Here is a 26,381-nt window from a genome sequence, read left to right as displayed (position 1 = left end):
CCTGGGCGCAGCCCTGTGCTCCACTCAACACACATATATGCAGACCTTTGTACACCATCTGCCCTACACAGCTTGGTTTTTCTGCCCTACCTCGACTTCTTGGGGCACCCAGCGTGCATTCTGGTCCACTGTTCCATACCTACGCTTTAAAAAGGCACGGTCTGCAAAAGGTCAGTTAGCAGTATTACAGTAACACAGTGCAGATACGCCGGGCAACAGCTCTGAAGGACCTGAAAACGTGCGAGTCAGCCGGAGACAACACGAGAGCTGGTCCCTTGACCCAGCCAGGCTGGGAACCCATCTGCAGCCCTGCTCCGGTTTCCAGGAACCTCTTTCCGAGTTTCTTTCAGCTGTTCAAGCGCTTCCCCACAGGGACATCCAGCGGAACACATACCAAATCAGACCCCCAACCAGACCTTTCCCAAACTGGGTGCTCTGGAGTATGGTACAGGAGAAGAGACATCCCTGGCAATCCCTTCAACACTTTGCAAGGGAGACAGTTTTACTTCCTTTTTCCACTTGGCGCTATTAATAAGGTTGTCACTTCCATTTCAGAAAGAGCCCATTTGCCGCACAATCTGTTGTACCGCATTTAGTCCACTAAACAGTGCTGGAGAAAATGCTTTGCATCCAACGTTAACACGAAGTGTCTGCGCACAACATGAATACATTCATGTATGCTGAATACTTACAATGGTCTTAACCCAGCTCACACTGCAGACAACAAAGAGACGACCAGAGCAGCAGCAGGTGTCAGGCCGGGTGACCTGAAGAGTCCCCAGGAGCCACACAGCATCCTCAGAGCAAGCTCATCCCCACCCAGCTTGCTGCCAAGGGGCACCCCGAGACCCTGACTCACCTGGAAGCCAGGGGTGGTCCGAAAAACTCTCTTCTGAGGGAAATTTCAGCAAACATTTCACACTTGATTAGAGCTTAACTAATTTTGACATGTTCCATCTCAACACCAAGAAAAACCTGCACTGCTCTCCGTGTACTGCTTTTAGTACTGACAGCAAATTAATCAAGAGTGAACCAAAATTTCCAGAAATGATACAACTGAAAGAAAACATCTCACATTGTCCAACTGAGACACTTTGAAATAGATCCTCTAAATGAGGCAGCCAAGTGATTTGTTCCAAACGTTTCACCTACACAGTTTTCTCTGGCCAAACCAACGCTTTCCTACAAGATGTGCTGGTTCCAGAGAAACAGCTCCTTTTGGCAGAGATCTCCCCTGCCACCCTCCTGCCTGGGCAGGTCTCCCCATGTGCCCATGGCTGTGCCTGATAGACGTGTTCAAACCCCAGAGGCTTCTCCCTCCCCAGCACCTAAAGACACGTGCAAGCTGCCCAGGGAGCGCCCGCTGCTTCGCCCACGGGGCAGCCGGGTCTGCTCACACCCGGGCTCGGCAGCCTGCGCGCACCGACAGCGCTGGCAATGCGGCCGTGATGGACACGGGCCTCAGACCCCCTGTGCTCAAAGAAGACTCTCCTTCCCAAGAAATCCTGCAATCAAAGCTAGCCCACGCTCGCCACAGCTACACTGTGCAGCTGAAGCCTTCACACATGTACTCCTCCTCATCCAAGATGTTCTCACCCACGGTACCAGGGCTGGTGCAGCCCACCTCACCACTGAACCCATGGAGAGGAAGGCAAGGTGACTCCAGGAAATCTCTGCATGCACGTACAGACAAAACAACTGCATATAAAAGCATGAATGAGTCTGTCAACCCAGAATCACCATGAACAGCCCAGCACCGCAGCAATTACCACTATTAAGGGCTGGGCCACAGCCTGCTGCACATGGCTACACAGGGACAAAGGAATAGCTGAACATACCATATTTCTTAAGAGCTTCAAAAGCCTCATCAGAATAATGACATTCATGAGCAAGCTGGGGAAGCAGTGCAGATGAACCTAATAAAGGGCAGGTACAAAGCAGTCTGGAAGAAAAATATATTCAGGGAGTCTCAACGTGGAGTAAGACAGTGAGGACTCAGCAGAAGTGTGCACTGAAATCAAGCTGACCCTGTTAACACTATCAATACCATCACAAACCACCAGGCACTTGTGCCCAGGTGTCTTATAAAGGTAGAGAATCATTGTCACCTGTAGATACTCCACAACAACATCCTTCCAATACTGTAAGCACAATAAGCAATGGCACTGCCATAACACTGCTCTCAGCTGATGGCAGAGGCACACACACACGCGCGCGAGTCTTTGTGGGCTCCATCTCTGAACAAGAGCACCTTCCTGAGCCCATACTGGCCAATTCCTTCCCCAGGACAGTTATCGCCAACACATGATACAGCAGCACCAGCCCAGCACCACACAACTGACAAGCAACAGTCAGATGCAAAAAGAACAGATATCATTTGAATGGCAATTCATTTTCAGCAGACTTTTACATTAGACAACAGTAAAGCCTTGCTTGCTAGAGACACTGAGTAAACAGATTAAATGGGATTTAGTAATATGGAATAAATAGGATTTAGTAATGTAACAGCAGAAATCACCGCTCTTGCGGCTGAAAAAGGAAACAAAAAAATTACAAGGGGTTAGAGAAAGAAAAAGGCTGCAAAGAGCCAGGGGCTAGCAAGGCTAAGAGCATCAGACAGGCAAAACCTTCAATTTTCTGGGAAAGGAGCTAAAGAGTGGCTGCAGTCTTTGGCCATTCAATTGAATGACACTCATTTCATCTTGAGCAAAGGGCATAATCCCAGCTGAGAGACTATTTCATGGACACCGCTGTCAGAAGAAGAGACAGGGACAAATCCTATGGCCAGGGGAGACAAAGGTGGGGAACTTCAGCTGACGTGCTGCATGGGAAGCAGCCAGGACGAGTATCTGCCTCCGTGCTGCAGGCGCTGCCGCGTGGCCCCCGGGGTGCAGACCCTGCCAGCCACATCTCGGTGGCACCGCTCACGCTGCCCAGCGAGACCCCGCACCCCGAGAAACTGCTGGGGAGAGCCAGTTGCAGCAAGGAACACGAGGAGCAGCAGGGAGGAAAACCCTGACAGCTACCAACACACACGTGCGAACACTGAGCATCATCCTGTGGAGCCCAGCCTGACACCTCCGACCAGGCACACTCGAGTGCACCAGGAGAGCAGGGACCAGCTCCTCCAACAGCGACGGGACAGTGGTGTTCACAGGAGCCTTGAAGTCACAGCCGCCAACCAGCCAGCGTAACGGCACAAGCTACATATCCTCATCACAAAACACAGTCGCCTCCAGACTTAAATTCTGACTTGAGTTTGTTTCTTTTTTTTTTTTTTGATCTTTTTGTTTTAGCCAAGCTTGAGAGTGTGGTTAAACTGAAAAGAAGCTGCTTTTGAAAACTTGCACATATTCACACATTCACGGATTTTACAGTTTTCATCATCTGTTTGAGCTTCACACAATTCCAGCATCCAGTTCATACTTCCTATTTCAAAGCTTTGTTTCAAAATATTTCCACTATGGATTTGCCTAGCTTCAACACTGTAAGGGTGTACACACAGAAAACATATACATACTTCATTTTAAAGAACTGCAGTAAATTAGATTTCCAGAAACTGCTGCCAAGTCTGAGCCTGTAAGCAGATCTGTGTGCAACATGAAGCACTCTGACATCTAAGGATTGGACTACATACAGAAAACAGGGTTTATGAAATGGGCCTACCATTATTTTCACAGTCAAATCAGTGGCTGAATTCAAGCCTCTTAAAAAAAAAATCAAGGGGCTTGACTCCTTCCTAGTCCCCGATTCATATTTTTATTGTACTGCTCAAAGAAGTGCATGGTAAGTCTAATTTGGGCAGCACAGGTCAGTAATGCTGTGGTGAAAGTCTTGGAAAAAGGCTGTTTGAGTTCTTGTTGTGAACCCTGAACAGTGATAAGACAGACAAGGTCACCACTGTTGCTACTCCACTTTCAAACTGTGCAGCTACAAACATCTACTGTTCCAGGCAGTCTCTGGCCCAACATTTTGTACCATTTTGCCCCTGGAAACACCTGCTTACTTGAACTGGTGCTCTCTGGAGCTGCGTATCTTGGAGGAGAACCGTTCAGCCAGTTTCTCCAGGCTCCTGGAGTACTCCAGCTCAATCTCAGCCTTCCTGCGGAAGAACTCCTGCAGGTCCTGCAGCAGTTGCAGGCGCGACTCCGACTGCTGCTCCAGACATTTGAACTGCTCGACCAGCTGAGTTCGGATTTCTGCATGCACACAAGAGAGAAGAAGAAGAAAATACAATGTCAGCAACAAACACTGGCTAGGAAGGTTGTCTTTCCTTGTCTCAGAGCAAACTGCACAGGCAGTGCTAGAGCAGGCTCCCTCACAAGCCTCAGGTTTAATTCAAGGCTTGTTAAAGCCAACAGATTTTTTTTTTTCCAAGAGAGAGCAGAAGAATTTCATTCACCAGCCTCATATTAAAACCTTGCTTTGTCAAAATAAACAGCTGTGTAAGTACACAGAGACCAACCCTCAGAGCTTTTCAGTTGCCTTTTTGAAACTAGAAAATGATACTTCAATTTATCTAGTACTACCTGAAATCCTGTATTCTTTGCATATAAACTAACATATTATTTCTTGATGAACGACCATTTGAATTCCCCCTAAAGAGCTGACAATGACCTGAGGGAAGCTGGCACTGTAAATGCCTACTCCTCTCACCCGCGTCCTCCCAGCGCTGCCAGGTTAACTGGCAAATCAAACTTGTCTTTGGCTCAAAGGCTTAAAAAGTCTGTCAGACCCCCCCAAACTCCAGCTCACAAACCACCACAGACTTTATCTGTTCCAGGTGGTTTTGCTTTCTCATAAGGACCTTCAGACACTGTGACAGATACACTACGACCCCCCGCAACCTTCGCCGAAGAGGGGCTCTGTGGTGCCCGGAGGGTGCCTGTGCAGAAGAGGGAGAGGGGGTGGAAGCCTCGGGCAGCCTGAATCTCGGCCGCAGCATCGCCAGGGTGCCTGCTGCCTCCTGCCATGAACAAGCACCCCACAAGCAGCAGACAGACCTGTTCTCCAGGGCTGGCTCCTATCTGGCACACCAATTCTGTTCAGCACATTCAAATTATTGTAAGACTGGTTTAATGTTTCTCCTCTTTTTACGTCGCAGTTGTACTTTTCACCTTGATCAACTGCATTTTGAGGATACCTCCCTCCCATGGTAAAAGACCAATTGCACTTTTTCCAGCTCCCCCTTCTCACATAACGCAGCTGAGGCTGCAAATCCCCAACATGGGGCTCATCCCGGGAAGACAGGCAAGCACCAGAGAAGGAAACGCTGCTCACGAAGTGCAGTCAGACCCTTCGCCCTCTCTGCAAGAGGAGCAGCGCAGCACCCGTGGCACAGGGTGTGACAGAAATACACCTTCCAAACCACTTCCCAAACACGGGGAAGGTGTTCAGCAGCTCTTGGAAACGCTGCACAGCAAAGAAGCATGTGCAGGCAGTTGCTCTCCCTTGCAGGAGCAGCAGCTGGGCTCTGCCCGGCGGGAAGGGGAGCCCTGCAGGGAGCGGGCATGCAGAGCTGCAAACAGGAGGGAAAAAATGAGACTAGACATAGAAAAAAAAATATTCAGAGTGAGAACAATTGGGCTGAGCAGGCTTCCAGAGGGGGCAGCTGCACAGCGGAGGGATCAGACAAGCCAGAATCCCAAAGGTCGGATGACGAAACGCTCTGTGCAGTGACTGCCTGTTCCCAGAGGCCAAGGGGAGAGGGGAGAGCAGCCCCCCAGGCCCTCCCCACCACCACACACCCCACCTGCAGAAGGCAGCTAGACACCTCAGCTGTGTGGGTCAGCTCCCAGCAACAGCGTACTACTGCATGTGCTCACCTTGAGAAACTTAGCTTTCTGCCCCCAGTGAAAGCGGTGCACAGAAATGCACTCCGCTGAGCAGACAAGGCACTTGCAGCCATTTTGGTCCATCCACAGCAATAGCCTTTTTAATGCTGTGACCATTTTTATAAACAATCCATAATAAGCAACATATTCTTTAACTTTTCCTAAGGTTTGTGATTAAGTATATTTTTCTCACTTTAGTCACCTGTAGCTGATGGACCCCAACAGGATATATTTGCAAAGCATTCCTGGCAAAAAAGCCAGCAGAGAAGCTTGGCAGCAGGAGCACAGCATCGTGCTCGCTCCCTTCACCATGCGTGCACCCTTGGGGCTCAACGGGGCCAGAGCAGTACAGGACAGCACACCACGACACCTCGGACAGCCTCTGTCCCACCTTGTTCCCTGCCTGGCTCCCACAGATGTGCCAATTCACTGCTGGCCTAACGCTAGCAGTAACAGCACCATCACCAATTCAACTCCCTCTCTTCTGTACTAACACTATTTTTTCCTTTCCAAATTAGTGCCTAGACCCCCTCAAGCTCTGCAGCCCACCAAATCCAGGGGGAAGCCCCATCTCCACCTGCTCTTTGCCCAAGTACCCTACAGCCTCCTTGCATAGTCTTGCAGATCTGCGCAACCTAGAGGGCGAATCCTGCACTCAACCAACGAACCCTCGGGCCAGCCAGTCGCTCCCCAAGCGTGCACGCAGGACCCACAGCCCCACACTACAGCACTCAGACACTCACACCACACCTCACTGCCTGGCAGTGAGCCATTTCTTTTTTAACATGATGGACCAGACCCACACCTAACCTAAGCTGACAGGCAGCTCTCAAAACATCAAGTTTGGCTGATTTATAAACACCCAAACTCCTGGCCGTTTTTGGGAGGCAAGGCTAGAGGGGCAACAGAGGACACGAGAGCAAGAGGGGAAAGAACATGATTTTGGTGACAGCAGAGTTTACCATTTCAACTAGCATCACATCCCAGCTCAGACAACATCCAGGCCACAAGTCACAGCTTTCCCTCCATCACCTTATGAGCTTACAATACATTAACAGTTAGCTCCCAAACACGGTGCATCACCAAACAAGACAAAGCACACGCACACCACCATGTATGCGCATACGCGTGCAGGAGAAATGCAACTTGTGGTTATTGGAGAAGTTGTGCATCAGGGCTCGCCGAACCGGGCAGCCCCAAGTTCTCTCTCCCCAGCACATCTCAGGCTCGATTATCAGCCAAGAGGCTCACGGACACAACAGGAGGAAGGAAGATGACAGGTATTTGTGGGTGCTTCTTTAGTTCAAGTGCTTCTCCATGCAGCTCAGGGATTTTTCCATGCCACGGCCTGGCAGGCTCCGGTGTGCTCCTGGCAAGCCCGCACCAGCCTGGCAGGCGGAGGAGGAAGCGGGTCCCAGCGGCAGCAGGAACCCCGGGCGCTGCCAGCCCCGCCGGACCGCAGGCACCTTCTGCGAGAGATGCAGAGCCCTTGCCTGCCCTCCCACGCTGCGAGGGGGTGCTTGGCCTCCTGCAGGGATTACGAGGAGCGGACTGCAAATGCGAGCTCTTGGGCGACTTTCTGCCTGGATTTTCTGCAACAGCAGGAGCTGTACTTTTCTAAACTTCTGGTGCAAGGCTGCAGCACGTTGAACTGTCACTGCATATGTGACAGGAGGACTCCTCCGCCTGTACTAAGAAGGAAGCCCTAAAATTGGTAAAGCTCTTTGGCAAGAGGGCTAGGACCATCCTTGGTTCCTTCTGCAAATTCAGCATGGTAAGATGACAAATAGTAACTTACCTACAAGGGCCACAGCAAACTAAAAATACCTCTACTGCTTGAACACATGCTCTTGAAATTGCTGCATCATAATTGGGAAGCTCAGTGACTTGAACCAAGACAATACAGTGGTGCCGTTCCAATGCGTGAAACAATCTTCAGTATGCATGCATATATATATATATGCACACAAGGCAGGCTAGCCCTACCCATCCCCTGCCAGCATCAGGCTGTCCCACAACTTCGCAGCTACAGCAAGGTCCTATCCAGACAACGACTGTTCCATACTGGATGCAGAATTAATAAATTATTAAGTAACAATGATGCAAAGCACTGACTGAAATCACAAAAGATTTATGGACAATTTCAAGCTCTTTAAATTGGTGAGGATCCCACGTGGAGGAGCTTAAAATTGCCATTATGAGAATCTCGCAGTCTGGTATTTCTACGTGTAACAACTATCATGCAAGACTGAGCCACTCACAGCCTGACCAGGTGAACTTGGAGAGCTTCAGGAACAAGGACACTTGCAGCAATCTCATTACTGGGTAATTTAACGATGGCAGTAGTGGGACTGGAGGCTGCAGGCTGCGTGAAAGTCACCTAAAATAAGAAATCCCCTTGGAAATGACAAATGCTGAAAGCTCCGAAGTTTATCAGTCACCTTATGTGGGATCCTCCACAGGCACTGCTTTTATAGCACTTCCTTTATGTTCTTGAGACTTTATAAGAGCAGATAGCATAATTGTTCATAAAAATGCATCTGAGGCTCATACACAGTCTTGGCAAGGGACTCAACACACTGCACTTGGCCACTAACAAAGCCATTTTCCATTCCTGAAACCTGCCTGGATAACTGCGTAACCATCCCTGCAGTAGCCAAAGCACTCTAACTCGTTCCTGACCTACATCCATCCCATCAGCAGACACGAGGCTGCTGGACACAGGAGCCAGAAGGGCTGAGGTCGCAGGCAGAGGAGAAAGGGTGACACGCAGCAGGGATGCTCAGCACAACTGCTGCCTCTACCGAGGCAGTGCTGCATGGTCAGGGCTCCCCTGTGACTCTGGGCATCTGCTGCACACAAACATCAGCCCTCATTCACAGCTGATCTGCAGAACACCCTGAAATGAAAGACAATTCCACTATACATGCAATGCTAGAAATACCTGCTTAAAAAAAAATATATATATTAAAAAAAAAAAAGGCTGCCAAATGAATGGAGAAAAAGAAATTAAATTCTCATTGCAAATGAGGTCTCAAAATGACTGGTGTCAGAGTGTCTTGGTCTTTACTCTTGCATGAAAATTAGCAGTATCCTATTCCTATGGTATCCAGCACCATGCCGAAACACAGAGCTGCACACCTCGCAAACAATGCTGCTTCTCCATCCCCTCTTCTTCACATTTGCACTTATAGTCACAAAATAGATTCGCTCCCCTTGCAATGGCACTTTCTCTGGGGAGAGAGGAAGGATGCTTTAATGCCACACAGCAATATTTAGCCTGGTTTTGCTACAGAGATGCGTAGGAATGCCTGGAGAAGCTCAGTGAACTTCCAAAAAGCAGTACTTGGTCATCACACCTGAAAGCTTGTCCAGTCCTTGGTAGCTGGGACTCCAGCGTTTGCTGAAAAATAGCTTAAGCTTTGCAGAAAGATCACATGTATGTAGCACTGCAGCTTTGATTTCATCAGGAAGACTGTTCTTCAGGGACTCTGCGTTGTGCAAGAGCTGCGATGCCTTATGGGATCAACAGAAGACGACCACCTACGCAGTCATGGCTTCCGACAGCTCCCTTGCTTTCCACCCGAGCAGAGCCAGGATGCGAGATGGCAGGCTGGTGCTGTCATCCACCGAGCTCGTCAAAACAGCTTCCCGGGGTACAGCATGCCTGCTACGTTACAGCGATGCTTCATATGCACCCCCTTTTGTAGGCAAGCACTTTCCCCATTACACAACTTCTGTGGTTAACGGTGGCATTCACTGGGGCTGAGGGTGACTAAGAGTAACCACCTTTGAATTAAGCCTCTTAAAAACCCCACTGCTACGTTCCTATGAGATACAAAGGTAACAGTTTCATAACAAAACATTTTTAAAACCTTCACATTCCTCTGCCAACCAGAGTTTCCTTCCCACACAAGGTCAGTGGAAATTTCATTACATCCCATATGGATTTTACATTCCCACTCCTGCTGGTGCCAACACAGGACTTGCTTTACAGAGCTCTGCTTTCCTGAGCAAGTTTGATATAGATTTTTATTTAAAAAGACACAGATTTGATCTCTAGTTCTCTTTTCATAGTGGATTACAACTCGAGGTGGTCTCCAGAACAGCTCTTAAGAACCCTGAGAATGCACAGAAATAGAAGGAATATCAATAATGCTTCTCCAATGTTTTCAATTTCCTACCTCTTCCTATTTTTTCCCAGATCTGAGCAACTGCTGCTCATCTGATCTGTATATCTGGCATAAAGATTTCTCCTCAGCTCTTACAGGGGTCATTTCAGGCAGTTCAGACAGCAGCAACACACGCAGACTCGCCAAGGCTCCTGTAGCTTTCACCACCCCCTGCTCCCAGTAATAGGAATTTGCAGTTTGTGCCCATTGGACCCACAGCCAGCAGCCTCCACCACAACCTCGGTGAGGGTCACCACCTCCTGCCCACTCATAAGCCCAGCGCCGGCCCTGGACAGACAGGCAGGACCCAGCTCCCTCTCCCCCATCATCCCACGTGCGCTGGCTCACCCCAGAGACCTGGTACCAAGGAGGACTCAACAGTGGCATGTCAGTCCCACTGGCGGGTGAGGATGCTCTGAGGCATCCAGGCATCAGCAAGGCTCATTTTGACCTTCACCAACAGAATTTCTTTCCTTTCCCCACTCCTGCAACGTGTTGCTTTGACACCTTCAAGTTTCCTTGCAGGAGTTCAGCCAGGCCAGTACCATCCAAGCACGCAGAGGCAAAGGGCAGTCTCTCCAGACACGGAGAGCCCGCTAGCCGTGACCCTAAAGCCACTCAGCTATGAGCAGTCACACAAACAAACGCAGATGGCCACCGACCCCAGGAGCTGTTGCTGCATGTTAAATGGAAAAGGTTTGCAGCAGAAAACAAAATTAAGGGCTGCTGGCATCATTAATGCAAAGACAGAAGCAATAACAGAGAAAACGACATTCTTCAGTGCTCTGGAGGTCTCCAAGTCAGCCGCTCACAAACACAGCCCCCAACAGCGCTTGCATTGTCGCTCCCCTGCTTCCATCGTTACTTTGCTGCCGCATTTAAGAGGCACCCTCCTTTCAATTAAAATGAACTTGCTCTTAAGTAGCCTTTTCAGATAATCATGAAAAAATACAGGCAGACAGAAAAGCCTTTTTCCGCCCTTCATGCCTGCTGCCTAGGGAACGGGCAGGAGCACTTGGAGGACATCCATTTTCCCCTGCCTGCACAGCGATGCTGGAGACCACCCCACTGACGGAGCAGCCACCATTTGCTGTTTGATCCTGACACCCTCCATCCTCTGCCTCTCCCTCTAACCTGGCCTGCTCGTGCACCGGAGATGGAGAGAGCAGATCCCCAGTGAACCCAAGCCCAACGGGCCTCTACTAACATCCAGGGTGACGCCTTGATGGGCACCAGCAGACAATCCAGACCAAAACCCACACTGTCTTCACCAGCACTGTTTCCAAGCAATTTTCTGGCGAGCAGCATGAGCTGCATCAGTCCTGTCCATCATGGGGGGATTAACAGGCCTTTAATTATAACCTTCAACTAAGTGCCAATTATGTTTTCCATGTTAGACAAATATCTCTTCAGCACCTGACCCCAAAACCTTAAACTCTGGAAGACAGAGCTAGAAAGCAGAGGACACTCGTGGGAAGAGATCACTAATTGTGATTCTGTAATTGGAGGGAGGGGAGTCATCTCCAGGCACTCGACTGACGTGCCTCGCGGAGAACTGGCTTTTAGAAACGACTGGAGTGAGACAAGCTCAAAGCACAAGCAATTGGGAACAACTGGGCTACAATAAAGCCTACGAAGAAAGAGCTAAACTGTTAAAAACCCAATGGGCATCCACCATCACTCAAGGATTAACCCCTTCATTCTTGCCCTCCGGCAGCAGGCATGCTCTCAGCCAAAGGTTTCAGGCAGGGCTACCTGTACCCCTGGTGCACCCAGCTGGCTGTGCAGGAGGGACACCGACAGCTCAGGTGGGCCACAGCTGCTGTCCACCGCAAAGGGCCACACAGCACCCACCGCCCAGGCGGACCAGAGGGACCCTCCATCCAACGCCCGCTACAGCAGGAACCGGCACCCCGAGCGCCATCGCGGCTGGGAGCGATCCTGTCTCTGCCCGCTGTCCTGGGGGAGCTGGACACGGCCCCCACCTCTGCACTGCTGTTACCTGGCCAAACAGCTGCTTTTTCTCTCAAATAACTGGAATGAGAAACCCCCAGCTGAGAGTTTTATCCCGAGTGATCTGAGAGTCAGCCATCACAGGCTGGTGGAGCAGCGCAGCATCTCCAAAGGGCACCTGCAGAAGAGTAGTTTGCTTTGACTGTTACAGAGTGGGGGGTAGCTGGAAATGACAGGCCCAGGTTTGGACTGCAAACGCTCTCATTTGCATTCCTCTTCCCCGAAGCTTTAGAATGAGCCATTATAATCTAACGAAACACCATCTGTGGTCAGCCTGACCTCTCCAGTTGCACGCTTCCGCATAATGGTTACTAAGAAGTTGCAGCAATAGGAGAACTGCTTCTGCTCACCCATGAAGAAACAAGTACAGGAGACACTGTTACATGGTGGCAGGTTGGTAACTCCTGGAATTCACATAATGGTGGCAGGTCCTTATTCACGCTGTGCCAAAATAACTTGGCAAACTAGAAGGAAATGGACTGCCTCAGAGAGCATCACTAACAAGTTATTCTGTGAAAGCTAAAGGTTTCTCAAAGAAATGACCCAAACTGGGCTCAGACCCTTTCTTGATTCAACTAGTACATAGATTTTTTTTTTTAATATCCCATGTTCAGAGCTTTCCCTGCTAGATTAAAAATAAGCTCCTTGCCATGAAGAGCAAACCTCACTAGGAAAACTCCCCAACTCTGGCTTCTGCCCAGTACCATCAGGATGTGAACAGAAATGCTGCAGGTCTGCAGGAGAAAAACAGCCACCTCGCAATTCGTGTTTCTGAACTTGGAATTTATAGGAACTTTTAGTAGAAATCAATAAACAAAAACCTACCGACGTACTTTAGGAAGAGCTGAAAGCATTTGCCAAAAAGCAGAAAAGCAAAACATGAAATAAAGTTGCATAGCTGGTCACATTTCCAACAGTAGTTTGTCTGAAATGCTCCCATGATTTAATTCACAATACATAAAATCACAAACAGTGCAAAGGAGAACAGAGTGAGCCATTCCACAAACAAAGGTGCTAAAAAACTCGAGTCCCCTTGAAATCCAGACAGCTGGCTTTCAAGATGTGCTGCTTTTTTCCTCCCAGTTTGTTTGGTTCCGTTCATAAGAAAGGACCTTCCACTGTGAGCAGTCCTGTTATTTAAAAGGCAGAATCAGAGGTAGAAAATGCAAGAAATACGATTTCCTCAGCTCTTCTGAAACACAGCGGCAGGGATGTTGGAGAAAACAAAATTCCTCGGCAAACCAAGGAGAGCAACAACACTCAAGACGGGCTGCGGGACTGCTAATCCAACTGAAAGAGGGAACATCTGTAACCAGATGATCTGGGGATTTGACTTTTGTAAATATTTTCAAATCAATTAGCCCATATCGCAGCTGATGACTGCTCGTTATTTTTAGGCCACGCACGCAACCACGTGAGATGTCAACAGGAATCAGATTTCCCGCGGAGACGCACTCCAGCCTGGGGGCCCAGCAGCCCCTCCGGGGTGGCAGGCGGGAGGACACCCACCGCTGCCTCCAGGACCACGTCTGACACGGCCCAACGTGGGGGAGCAAGGCCCCGCAGAGCCCCACCATCAATACACACTACCGAGATCCCAAATAAGGCAGGAATCCCTCATCAATACCCCCAAGAATGCTCACATCCCTCCGAAAGCTGGATAAAGACTTCTGAATGTGACAGAGGGGATGCAGAAGGAAAGTGAGTGTGACCACCACGGCCAGCCCCGTGACACAGGGCACTGGGCACGGGCTGACGCGCCTGATCGGGGATAAACCCACTGCAAACAGCCTCCCACTGCCAACAGCCAAGTGGTACGCGAGCGTTAAAGACAGCATAGAGACGAGAAAAACGTTTTACCTTCAGCCTTTGGCAGATTTGTAAATGAACGGCAACATAAAAAAAAAACAGGCAAAAGAAAACCCCACCCAAAAACTTGACAGAGCTATTCAAAAGCCAGCTCAGGAAAAAAACAGCTGAGAGCGTATACAATTGCTGTCTTTGGGGAGCAGACCCAAGAAAGGAGCAACTTAAAACTGAAGAAAGAGTATTAGCAAAGATAAATAGATGTAAACTCGCCATGAAGAAAATTAGGTGAGAAATTGGAAAAAATCAGTAAGATTCTGGGTCAACCAGCTGGAGGCGTGGGTGAAGACATACCTACTCTGGCAGTGGCAGTCGGTAACACCGTGAACATGTTGACACGGTGCTGCTTATGGCCAACAGCTGGGTGGGATGACTGGGCAGCCAGTCCTTTACAGCCCTATGAGCCTACAGCTGGGCAGGGGGCTCAGAGGCGGCATGTTTTGACATTAAGGTCACTACAACCCAACTACAACACTGAGCCTGGCCAAAATTCTGTGTGTGTGGTTTGCAGCAAAACGGTGTGCTTCTGCAGCAAACTGCAAATTGCTACACGGAGGAAGCGCTCCTTTCCGTATGGGTTTTGTAATGTTAGGTACTGTTCCTCCTCCAATACAAGAAGATTTACAGTGGCTCAGACAGCGTTTTCTACCAGGCATCAGCCCCCGCGGTGTCAGCATGTAAAGGCAGCGCTCAATGTCAACGGAGAAGTCTGTTGCACAAAGTTTCAGAAAGATCTCCAGGGAAACATATTTTTTGACTGCTTTCTTAATATAAGACTCATCTCCAAAATGGTCCAACGGTCACCGGCCCCAGACACCCACAGCTCTCTGCGCCTGGAGGAGATGGCAACGCTGTACCTGGTCCCACATGCCCACTGGCTGCAGCTGAGCCCTGTTCCCCACCGCACAAGGGGGCTGCAGCAGAACAACAAGCACCCTGGGCTTACTGCATGCAGCACATCACCAACAGCGGCTCACGCAGGGTCCCGAGATGAGCTGATTCTCAGGGGCAATTCTGTTGGAAATTCTGGAGACACAGACCTTCAGAACCGCTGCAGTTCATACGATCACCACCAGGGCAAGGCCAAGTCTCATACCTTGAAGGAGCTCTGCATTTGGGTTGGAAACTGATACTCACCAGTGTGCCAGTGAAAGAGTAAAGTGAAGGCAATTCACCAAACCTTTTCAAGACTTCAGAAAACTGTTGTTTGGGTTGATGTTGACATCTTGGCCAGTAGATCAGGATAAGTCTCATTTTTTCCTCTCCTAGGCTGTTCACCTCATCCATTCTCCAGTGAGGACAATGCTGGCAGCCATGCACAGAGCCCAAGAATGATTACACACATCCAAATAGCATACCTCTGACAACACAGATGATGCAGTGTTTTACAAAGAACAAAATTATTTGGGACAAACCATGGCCAATTTGAGCACTCATATTAGAAGTAACATGCTTATGTGGAGAGGTCAAGATGAAGACAGCATGCTCCACTCTGTTTCATTATTAACACGCCGCTACTTCAACCGATCCCACCCCCAGCTTGCTGAAGGATATTTTCCATATGGTCTCATTTTTTAAATATAACAAACTCTAGATGAATGCCACTAGATCAACGCAACTTTTACCAGTGGTATTGTTTATTATTATTATTCACTTACTCCTTGTTTCTTCATACAGTTCACATATTCTCCTGGGCAGCAGAATCTCTGAATTTCAGAGATTCTGAAATTTTATAAATACCATGTTGAAATCCCAGCCCCAGCTGAGACTGTGGCAAAATTCCCACCAGCTTCAATGGAGCTAGGATTTCATCCTTTGGCAGTATATGGAACAAGTGAGACAATCTTGTTCTCCAGCAGTTATTTTGCAAGTCTCCCCCCTCTTGCAGTAACCCCTGGCTCAAATACTTCTTACCTCAAAAGCTGATAAGGGCAAGCTACTTAACTGACATCAACCACAGTGGAAATCAACCCCAGCACAAGTACAGTGCTGGTTCGTGGTGTACTGCTGCTCTAGAAATGACTTTCTTCATAAACAGTAAAGCTTCTTAAGCAAAAATCAAAATAAGGTTGAGCGAAGCAACTGCAAGCTAAGCAGCAGAAGGTATGATGGTTCACAGCCACGTTTACTATTGCTTGTCCCATCTTAGGTCAAAGTGCCACACGAGATGGACAGTGACACCTTTTGCTGCTGTACCTTCAACGCAACACTTGCAGTCCAACACCGCAGCTTAACAACAACCCGCACACTTACTCCAGTAACAGAAACTCGGTTGGGTCCCAGCAGAGCCTGTTGCCAGAAGAGGCGAGACCATGTGTGGGCGCCAGGACCAGCCCCTGGACCTGTTGCGAAGTTCACATATAGGCAACATGTGACAAGTTTAGGATGGACTTGTTAAATAAATCCAATTCTACATGGGCAAAAACTGGTGAAAAACAGGCGGTGGAAAAACCCAGAGAGTCAAGACTCGTGAAGGTGCATAGCCTGAATTGAAAGGCGAGAGACCACAGGAGCCAAGCATGCTGCAGCAAGCAGTGAAGCCTGAGGCCGTGGCCACAGGGATGCAGCTATGCTCCAGCCGGCAGAGCCGTCCGGCTGGGAACCCCGCACACCCCACCCCAGCAGCTGCAGCCCGTGGCCGGGCCCCCTGCAAGCCAGCACCCTCCTCCTCAGGGAGATGTCGGTTTTGGTGTGCTGCCCCCTCCCCAGCCCCCCCGCCGGGCCAGGGCCAGGCTCTGGCTGCTCAGACAGGGACAGACAAAAGCAGAGGTTTCTCTAGCAACTGGCTGGGATGAAAGCTTTCAGAGACCTCCTCCTTTTCACCCGGCGGTACCATGCTCCCACGGCCGGCACAGCCAGGAGAGCAGGACCAGGCCCTGCTGCTGCCAGCCTCCAGCCCGGGGCTTCGGATGCAGCCCACCCTCCGCTTCTGGCTGGGCTGAGAGCAGCTGCTCTGGGGATGTGGAATTATCTGTTCAGGAGAACAGTGTCATCAGCTGATCTTCCAAACGGGCAGTCTAGGACAGCCGTTCTTCTAACATACGTTTCACCCCACTGCTTTGTGACAAGTAAGAAAACATGCTTGGCAACAAAAGCCATTATTTTCCTCACAACTGGGATTAGACCCAATAGTTTATTGCAAATATAGCATGGCAAGTTGGACTCAGAGGAGAATCCAATTCTTCTACAAATATGGAATACACTAAGAAGGCCATTTGACTCCCAGTTTCTTTTATTTCCCCCTTCAGACTATTCATGTGCTGTCTTCACTAAAAGCCCAGCCCTCTTCACCACAGAATTACCTCTTACGTATTTTCTAGTGCTTTGTCATCTCATTTTTCAACAGTACGCACCATTTCCCTTGGGAGAGCCCTCACACACACATCTATGCACCACTAGCCTGGATTTATCACTAAAAAGCCAAGCGGGCTGTTACACCAACCAAACCCACCTGCCCCAGGCCAGGCAGCTGCCAGCACAGCCCAGACAGTGGCCAGCACACCCCACGGCGCGATGCTCGGGGAGCTGGGCGCAGCCTCCAGGCACGGTTGCACGTGTATGAAGACAGGCAGGGCAGAGCCCCGAGAGCCCACACAGCACGATGTGCCCATGGGATGCTCCCGCTCCCCGACACCCCCGGCACGGTGCTTGTCAACCACCCGTCTCATCTCGCCCCGCTCCGCAGGCAGCTCCCACCGCCAATGCGGTTCAGCAGCAGCGGCAGAGGGAATCGAGGGATGGTGCTGCCAGAGGAGCATCCATTTTGTGATGAATGACTCTGGGCCAAGGCTTTGGCAGGTCCCAACAGTGACACTATTCAGCTTAAATAGCCAAGGAGCTACAAGGACCACGGACTGGAGCATCTTGAACACGGAGCTGCCAGCTACGCTTTCTCCTTCCTGCCACACTGATCTCCCGAGTGCCAGCCGGAGGGTGCCCTCAGCCGTGGTGAACGCATGTGAAAGCTTCAGGGAAGGCACGGAGCAAACTGCCAAAAGCAAGCAAACAAGCCTCCCTCATTCCCTTACACGTCATTATTAACAACCCTGTCTAGAAAAAGACAAGAGATTTGGCTCTTAGTAAAACAAAGAGCAAGACAAGGCTTTTATCTGAAACTAGAAGTTTCAGATTTGGGGGGGAGCGCAGAGGAGAAGAAAATACTTGTCTCAAGTATGAAGACAACGCATGTGCCATTGGTGGTTTTCATACGCTTTTTTTCACACGTGTCTTTAATCCCCAGTCTGAGGGAGTGCATCAGGAGCCAGCCCGCTCCCAGATGCAACACCAAACCAGAGGCACTTCCACTGAACAGCCCCGGTTTTGCCTTCGTACCCACACTGAGCCCCTACATCATTACGCACTGGGCTGTAAGGTACCTCTTAATTTGTAACTACTAAAAAAGGAAGTGAAAGTGTAAGAAATTAGATCTTAAACTGAGTAACTTCTTCCCTCCTGGGAAACCCCCTGCCCTGGGGAGCCTGGGGCAGGGCACAGGGTCCCCCGGGAGGAGACCCAGGGCCACAGGGTTTGGAAGCCCTGACTAGCAGCTCAGGGCAGCTGGGGTCAGGAAAACACTACCTGCATTTTGCTGCTAACCAAGCTGGTTTCCGGACGCTGCCCCAGCCCCTGCTCGCTCACTCGCCCCTTGCTCCGGAGGGGGGGCACAGCCAGGTCCTGGGGTTTACTGCAAGCCCAGACCAACCATCCTGGCACATGATGGGCTCCCTACCATGCCTGCAGGGAAAAAAAGCAGCCAAGCCATGATGAAAAATTCCATTTCTACAGGGATATTTGCATAAACAGTTTTAAATACGGCAACCTTCCCTTCAAATTAACTCCAACCGAAACAGCGCAATAGAAATGAACCATCTGCACTGGTCCCCTTGAGAGCAGGGCACAGGTATACCAGAGGGCTGGTGTCCAAAGTCACATGCCCCATCACAGTCACGTTATAATACCTTAACACCTCTCATCCCGACAGCTTCACAAGTGGCCATGCCACTGCTACGTGGGGAGGGGAAGGCGAAACCCTCGCAGCTTCTCCTCCCAGCAGCGCAGCAGCCAGGCAGGAGGTTACTGCCTTCTCCTGCTGACTTTGGCAGCAACACAACTGGAACATGCTAACTACTGCTCACAGCTTATTTTACTCCCTCCTGCTCTCTCCAGTTACCTACAAATTTTGTTTTTAATGAGACTCCCCTGAAATCAGACTCACACACAGAAAAATGAACAGGTTAATAACTCAGTTCAGCTGTTTTCTGCTGGCCCTGTTTCCTGGGTGCAGCAGCCCTGTCCAAGACAGGTACACACAGACTGTAGGGCAAATGAGTGCCTATCAGGGTGCACTGTCTAGTGTTTTACTGTCCTTCATTAGGCTTTCTCCATTAACATTTTAATACTGTGGTCAGTCCATCATATCAGTGGCTACAAGAATTATCTGTCTGCATCCCCTTTGAGCGGCCCAAGTGAAGTGTGGGTAAAAATGCATTTATAATGGCACTTCTCAGGAAACCACTGTAGCAAGGGCAACAGGTTAGGCCAGACTTAAGAAAACACTGGTTTTTTTGGTTGGTGGTTTTTTTTTTTCACATTGATATTCAAAATGCAAATGAAAAAGAGTCACAAAATTTCAAAAACAGAGTAATTTTTTTGCTTTTATACATTAAGAACATAAGTTAGTATATGTTATCAGTTAGTGTAAGTTAGTTAGGACATAAGGCATTCTTCATGAGAAAAACAGATGTAAGACTAGAACAAACCTGATCAGAAAGAGGTTTATGATCTTGCAGTGCTCTCTGGTTAGAGCTAACACAGCTATTTCCGTTTTACTGTTCACTGGCACTTCAGAGAGGGGAATTCCATCCCGCTAGAAACGATACACTAGAATTCACATGTCTTTCTAGGTCATAAAACATCTTCCTAGATGACAAACAAGTCTACTGCCACAAAATAATTAAAGACAAAATGCAACTGCTAAGACTGCACAGGCTCCCACTGTAGGAGACTGTATATGCACAAGGTTTGTCTCACCCAGGCATTTGCTGCTGTGCAGCACCTATAATCAAAATCATCAGTGGCTTTTAAATTAGTCAGCGGTGCTGTGAACAAAAAGAAAAAAAACATGACACGGATGCAATGACTTTTTTCCTGACTTATACAGCGAAAATTTCATGGCATCAATCTTTTTCACCCAAAAACCTCTCAAATCAAGTTAGTCCTGGTTTAAGCAGACACCATGCTTATGAGAGCACTGAATTTGGCTCAAGACTTATGTAATGTCCACTTCCTACAGCCGAAAGGTGTTGGAAATAAGCCCCTGGGCACATCTCAAAGCAGCCACGAGGCAGCACGGCCAGGGGAGAGCTCCCTGCATCGCTGCCTCGTCCCACGCCTCCTCACCCCGTGTACAGCCTCAGGCGGAGCCCACTCCCAAAGTCCACGTGGGGATCCCCACTCAGGCTAGACAGAGCAAGGGGGGACCCGCACAACATGCCCTGCCTGCTACAGTGAAACAGCTTCAACCACGATCTCACCCCCAATCCCTGCCGGCTGCAAGCCCTCTCACCAGATGTAGTAATAACTGACAGCAGAACTGGCCCAGCTCATGTACCTAGAACATTATCACTTTGGAAGGAGAAACACTCCTGAAAAACCAAGGTTTTGCTCCAAACAATGTACTGGGACTGAGCCGCAGCATGGCCAGGGCTGAACTGTTTTGCTGAGCACGCACCAGATGCTGTCAGCGGACCCCTCTAGTCCCTGGAGGTGGTCTGCCCAGTCTCTTTCACACTCCAGCTCATAGGATGAAAGCAGCCTTCAAAAACAACAGAATTATTTCCATCAGCCTGTCCTCCCCATCACGACAGCACTCTACCAGTAGCAGCAGCAAGACCAACGCTTCTTTTTAGGCCTGTCTTGAAACATGCTGGAGATGCTCAGCCCACTTTTACCTGGGGAGGTCCTCCTCACACGAGCCACTGAGCAGCCCCTCATTTTATGTAGACAGCAAAGGAAGATGAGGGCAGCTTCTCAATGTCTGAGAACAAAGGTCAAAGCTGAGGTGGTGACAATGAAGTCTTGAAACAAAAATAAGCTGGGCAAGCACTTACGAAGAAGGAGCCAAAGCTCTCCTGCCGAGAGCCACTGCGGCAGCGGATCTCGCGCGCTGCTCTTCATGCGCTCCCCTTTCCTCTCCTGACCCACACGCATGACAGTGACCGCTTCAGCTGGCAAGGTGGCAGCATTCATCATAAGCTTTTGTAATCCAAACCTACAAGAGTTACTGACAGCCTATTTCCCTTACAAACTGACTCTGGATGCAGATCCAACAGTGGCAAGCCTGGCTGATGAAGAGGCACTACCCAGCAGCAGGGAAGAAAAAGAGTTCTGGGTGAAGCAAAGCACCCAGTCTTCTTCCATTTGCACACAGCATTGCCAAGCTCAGGCAACTCTGCCCTGCTAGGACAGCCTGCATTCCTTGGACAGGGAAGGGGAAAAAAACCCAAACCAAAACATTTTTTATTCTTAACTTTAGCTGAGCTTCAAGACCAAAACTTTCCACAGATAAAGACTGTCTGACAACAAACATCATGGCGTGCTGCAATTATGTAAAATGTAAAAACAGAAACAGAACTTCAAACCTCACACACGCGTGCCAGATGGAAAGCGTAAGCCCGCCGTCCAAGAGCCGACCAGCAGCAGCACCAGACCGGACACCAACAGGCCATTCTGCCGTCAGCTTTGGGAACATCGACCACAGCAAAGCGCAGCCGTCTCCCCGGGTGAAACAAGGTGTCTTGAGGGGATACTGTGGGTCCTTCCTTTCTGAGACCAAGGAGAAGGCAATCCTGCTTTCAGGAGAAAGCCCCACTCGGAGGAGGAAAGGCTGCTGTGCCGTGGAAGCAGGCTGGAAAGCAGGAGAAGTGCCAGGAGCAGTACAGCTCACGTTACCTGGCTGCTATGCTTTATCACAGACAAAAAGCTCTTTTGGTATTGCCTGACTATAAAAATTAGCAAAGTGAAAATATTTATTTTAAAAAATTTTTCAAAAAAAATTAAGAAGCTGAGCTCTACACTCAAAATACCTTTTCCTAATAAGAAAAACAAATTCAAACATGGACAAAAGACAGCCAGATAAACCCATAAGCAAAACTAGTCCTCAAATGAATGTATTCCAAATTTTTCCATGGGGCGTCAGCTGCTCTCACACACTGTCTAAATGCCAACCCCTAATGAATCCAATGCACTGATGACTACACTGTTTTCTAAAGAACTTGGCAAGATGTTCAGCATTATTAAAGAGAGGAAAAACAGCGCAGAATTCAGTCATTTAATACCGTCTTCCAATAACTGAAAAAACTTCCCAGTCCCATCGAGATAACTACGGACACTTCCGTCAGAGGCAGCATGATGACACAAGAAGGACTGATGGGAAGAATGGCCAAGTCCACATGCCTGAATCCAAATTTCTCATTGGAAACATGTGGGGGTTAGAGTTGTTCTGAGACACACACAGGATCCTACAGTTCTCACTAGTCTCTCAAGAAAAGAGCTGGTTTTGTCCTGTCCCCAGCACGGACTCATCACTCAGAGCTTCTCCCTGAAGACCAAGCAGTCCCAGGTCAGCAGAGATGCCGAGGGCAGGTGCAGGCTGGACAATGACCTCACACAAAATTTAGGAGTTGTGGATCCCACCTTCCCCGACTTCTCCCTGTTTGGGTGTCTTTGGCACAGACCTGTATTGGTTTAGTAACTCTCGATAGATTATTTTCTCAATAATCTGCCCAGTTGCTTGCTGTAAGGGGTGAATCTTCCAGCCCAGAGAACAGCCTGCAGCAGCACCATCCCGCTTCCACCAGCCAGTAACATTGTCCTTTCAGGTGATACAGCTTCATGCGCCGAGACAGTCAAACTGCCAGGGTGCTTTGACATTTTATTCCCATTTGTGGAAACCAGGTCTCCAGCCTCCCTTGGCCACCTGAAGACCCCCGCTCTGATCTGCGGACTGTTGCAGCATTACTACCCAGCTCAGCCACGGCATGCACCTTCACTGAGAAGGCCACTGCTTCTCGTCCTCAGCCTCGCTGCCCCTTCCGCAGCATGTGATTGTCAAGAAATCTATTGCAGCCACATCTCCTCTGACCACATCTCTGTCAGAGCCACAGAAGTGAAAGCAGGGACAGACGGTGACTTCAGCAGAGCCCAGCTCTAGACACAGGTCCCACCACACTTGGTCTCGCCTACAGGCCAGGGCTGATGGACAGAACCTCTGCTTCCTGGTCCAGCTGCAGATCCGGTCTTCAAAGAGCAATTTTCAGCAACTGAGCAGTTGAAATCTGCATGATAACATGAGTTTACCTTCACCATAAGGTCTCCGCTTCAATTTCAGTCTCTAACAAGCTTTGGCCAAAAGTTTTGTGAACTGTACAGAAGAGCCAACCACCTAATACCTTTTAAAAAACAGGTCAGGACACTGAATATCCAAGCAGAAAAATTTTCCCCCTTTTCAGAGTAAATATTTCTTTTTGGAGAATAATTTTCCTTCTTCCTTAACAAAAACTGCCATGTCCGTTAGCCAGAAATGACTCAGGATTTTGCAACAAAGTTCTGGCACAGAAAGTACATCTCAAAACCAGACTGTAACACAGCAAGTAGGAGTGAGAGAGTCAGTGCACGTGCGTGTGTGAGTGTGAATGTGAGTGTGTGTCCCCCCTTCTTCCAGGGATGGGAATAAGCAGGCAGAACATCCGACCTCTACAGAGCTCACAGACCGGACTTACAGCGTAAGCACAGGCAACGGATTGGCAGCTCTGTCAGGGAAGGGCACCCACCGTAACGAGAAAGGACAGTGCTTGCAACGCTGCGGAACGGCCATATTTGACGGCCTGCCAGGAGCACACTGCGGGGCACACGGGAGCATGGTTTGGGATGCCCCAGCAAAGGCAAGGGCAGGCAGGGACCGCTGCCCCAGAGCCCCCTCCTCCAGAGGCTGACAGACATCAGCTGTCCTTTGGTTTCAAATATACAAGATTCACAGCAGTGCAAGGGACAGCAGCGGTGATGGTGGATGAAGAAGCCAGAGATACACAGCTGAAGTAAGGAAAACACAGGACCCAGGTAACAAACTTGACAGCCACCATCAGTACTAGTTTTGGCATAAAGCATTAAAAATAGAAATTAAGGTAAAAAACACAACATAAGTAATTCAGTGCCCCAAGTCCCTTATTCACTACTTCAACTAGCTAGGCTCTAACATTTAGAGTCAGGAAAAATGTGATATAGTCCAGCTAAAACCACCACCAGGATTACTCCGGTGCTGTTGAAGGTAGAATCCAGCCCAAAGGAACTGCAGCAAGAACACATTTAACCAGTCTTTTAAAATACACCTACTTTTTACAGCCACCTCTGAGCAGTATGGAACATACATTAGCAGAGATGGGACCGGTTAAACAGAAACGTGCAAAGGGAAGGAGGAGCCAAACAAGAAGTAAAATCAGCTCTGGCGTGCAGAAGCTGGAGCAAACCCATGGGCTCTGTGCGGATGGCAGCTCTGCTGGAAATGATGCTCTGGCCAGCTCGGGCGGCTGCGTGGCCAGGAGGCGCCCGGCCAGCCCCGGTTTGCAGTCAGAGGGGACCAGGTCCAGGGAGCCTGCTCCAGCCAAAATAAAGTATCTGCAGCAACAGAGGAGAACCTGTTTCCACAGAGCAGTTTTCAGCAGAGCTTTGCACTTTTCAGGTTATTTAGCAGTGGGATACCTGAGCTAGCCTTCTCAGACCCAGCCTGGGGTAACTCCTGGCGCTGCCTGGCACTCCACACAGGGTCTGTTTTATTTCACTCTGTACCACAGAAACTAAGCAAATTAACTCAAACTGGCTCTTTTCCCTTCCACTCTCCAGGAAGAGAAGTATGTGCACAGCCAGAGTCCATGCAGCAGGTATTTACCCACATCCTTGTCAAAGAGATGTTGGAGACGTGGCTGACCCTCATTTTCAAGCTGTGGTTTACCACAAGTTGCCACTGGGACCAAACAAGCTTTGGGGGCTAAATTTAGGGAGCAGAAATGTGTAATTTCATGTTTCCTCCTGCTTTGTAAGGAGACCAGCCAGAAGCAGGATTAGCGCTCCTTGGGAGCAGCAGCAAAGCAGGTTATAACCAGACACTGCTCCACTTGTGGTGCCTCACCTGCGAGCCTCAGACCAGATCCATCCCATGGCTGCAGTTAAAAGCGCCTGCCTGCGAAGTGCAGGGTGATGGAAAGCACAGCAAACACAGGCACATTAGGTCTTCTCACCTGTGGTCCACCTCCTGGGAGCACTGGCAGCTCAATGTCCGCTCCAGCACTTTGACTGCTTCGTTTAACCATTGCCTGCGTTACCTGAAGGGAAGTTCATGTCAACAGACTGCTCCTTGTCCATCCCACCTCTACCTGCTGGCTGAACGGGCTCTGGCAGCCTCAAGGCTTTCCTCCTGGTGAAGTCCACGTTACACACAGGGACACCTACACCCACCCCAGCAAGAGCAGCTGTGCAAAAGGGCGGAAAATCCCCCAAAACCACAAAGCACATACCACACGCTGATGTATCTTGTCTCCTTAGAAAGGCACCTGAAAAATACAGGCTATGCTAATAGACTTCCAGCCTTTTTCTGTCCTTCTCCGTAGAGGAGGTAAGTATGGCAAGACTCCAGGAGAAAACTGCAAAAGCTATTTGGTCATACATGGTTTTTGCCATGTCTGCAGATACATTAGCCAGACACTGCACACAGGACAGACAGACAGAAGCTAGCCTATATTGGTACTACCAGAGAAGTGCAGCTCTCAGTCAAGTTAGAGCCACGCAACATGAACCCCCATGCCTGCCAAACACAGAGAGTGTCTTCCATCTCCGAGCTCTATACAAAAGAGGAGATGGAGAATAACCCCCCAAGACACAGCCACGTTTGAGATGCCTCATGGGAATACCATGGATGCCCTCCGTGTCATCCCCACGAGAGCGCTGCCTGCAGCCAGGCAGCACGGATGCATGGCTAAACACAACAGCCGCAAAAAGCTGCAATAAATGAGTGAGTGAGCTAAAGAAGCAATTCTGGAGTCAGGACTGTGGACAATGGATCAAAGAAAAAAACATCGGCATCACCAGAAGCACTGTAATGGGGGAATGGGCACAGAAAACGTAAACACATTGTGTTGACTTACCCTTCGGCCACTCCTGTCTGCATGAAAAGCTGCTATCAAACATCAAAACCTTCACTGCTGTTTCTTCTATGCTAATGGTACATAGACATCTCTGATTAAAACTGGAACAAAAGTTGGCATCATTACCCTGAAATTCTAGCATCATTCTTTTTCTTGAAGTTATAGTTGCAGTTAACCAGCTTAAATTTTCCCATTGCAATTTAAAAGAATACATTTTCTCTTTATCGAGTCTTTCATAGCATCTTTTACAAAAGCATAAAATGAAAAAACAGTAGGTAAATAGGAAAACCAGCAGGGCCAGG

The 26,381-nt window shown here is 49.2% G+C and overlaps 1 protein-coding gene across 6 annotated transcripts in view; it reads right to left on the bottom strand.

Annotated features, from left to right (window-relative positions):
- SRGAP3 (SLIT-ROBO Rho GTPase activating protein 3) overlaps window positions 1-26,381 on the bottom strand; it is a 173,692-nt gene that overhangs the window by 63,926 nt on the left and 83,385 nt on the right. For all 6 annotated transcript variants that reach the window (XR_012653877.1, XM_075053399.1, XM_075053398.1 and 3 more), the window contains one exon: window positions 4,007-4,199. Coding sequence is in view for 5 of the 6 variants with exons in the window: in XM_075053399.1 (XP_074909500.1) it covers window positions 4,007-4,199 (193 nt within the window). In the remaining variant the exon portion in view is untranslated. The remainder of the gene's footprint in view (window positions 1-4,006; window positions 4,200-26,381) is intronic.

This window comes from Buteo buteo, chromosome 21 (assembly GCF_964188355.1).
Source record: "Buteo buteo chromosome 21, bButBut1.hap1.1, whole genome shotgun sequence".
Lineage (NCBI taxonomy): Eukaryota > Metazoa > Chordata > Aves > Accipitriformes > Accipitridae > Buteo > Buteo buteo.
The sequence above is the reverse complement of the archived record's forward strand: the minus strand, read 5'-3'. Positions and strand labels throughout refer to the sequence as shown.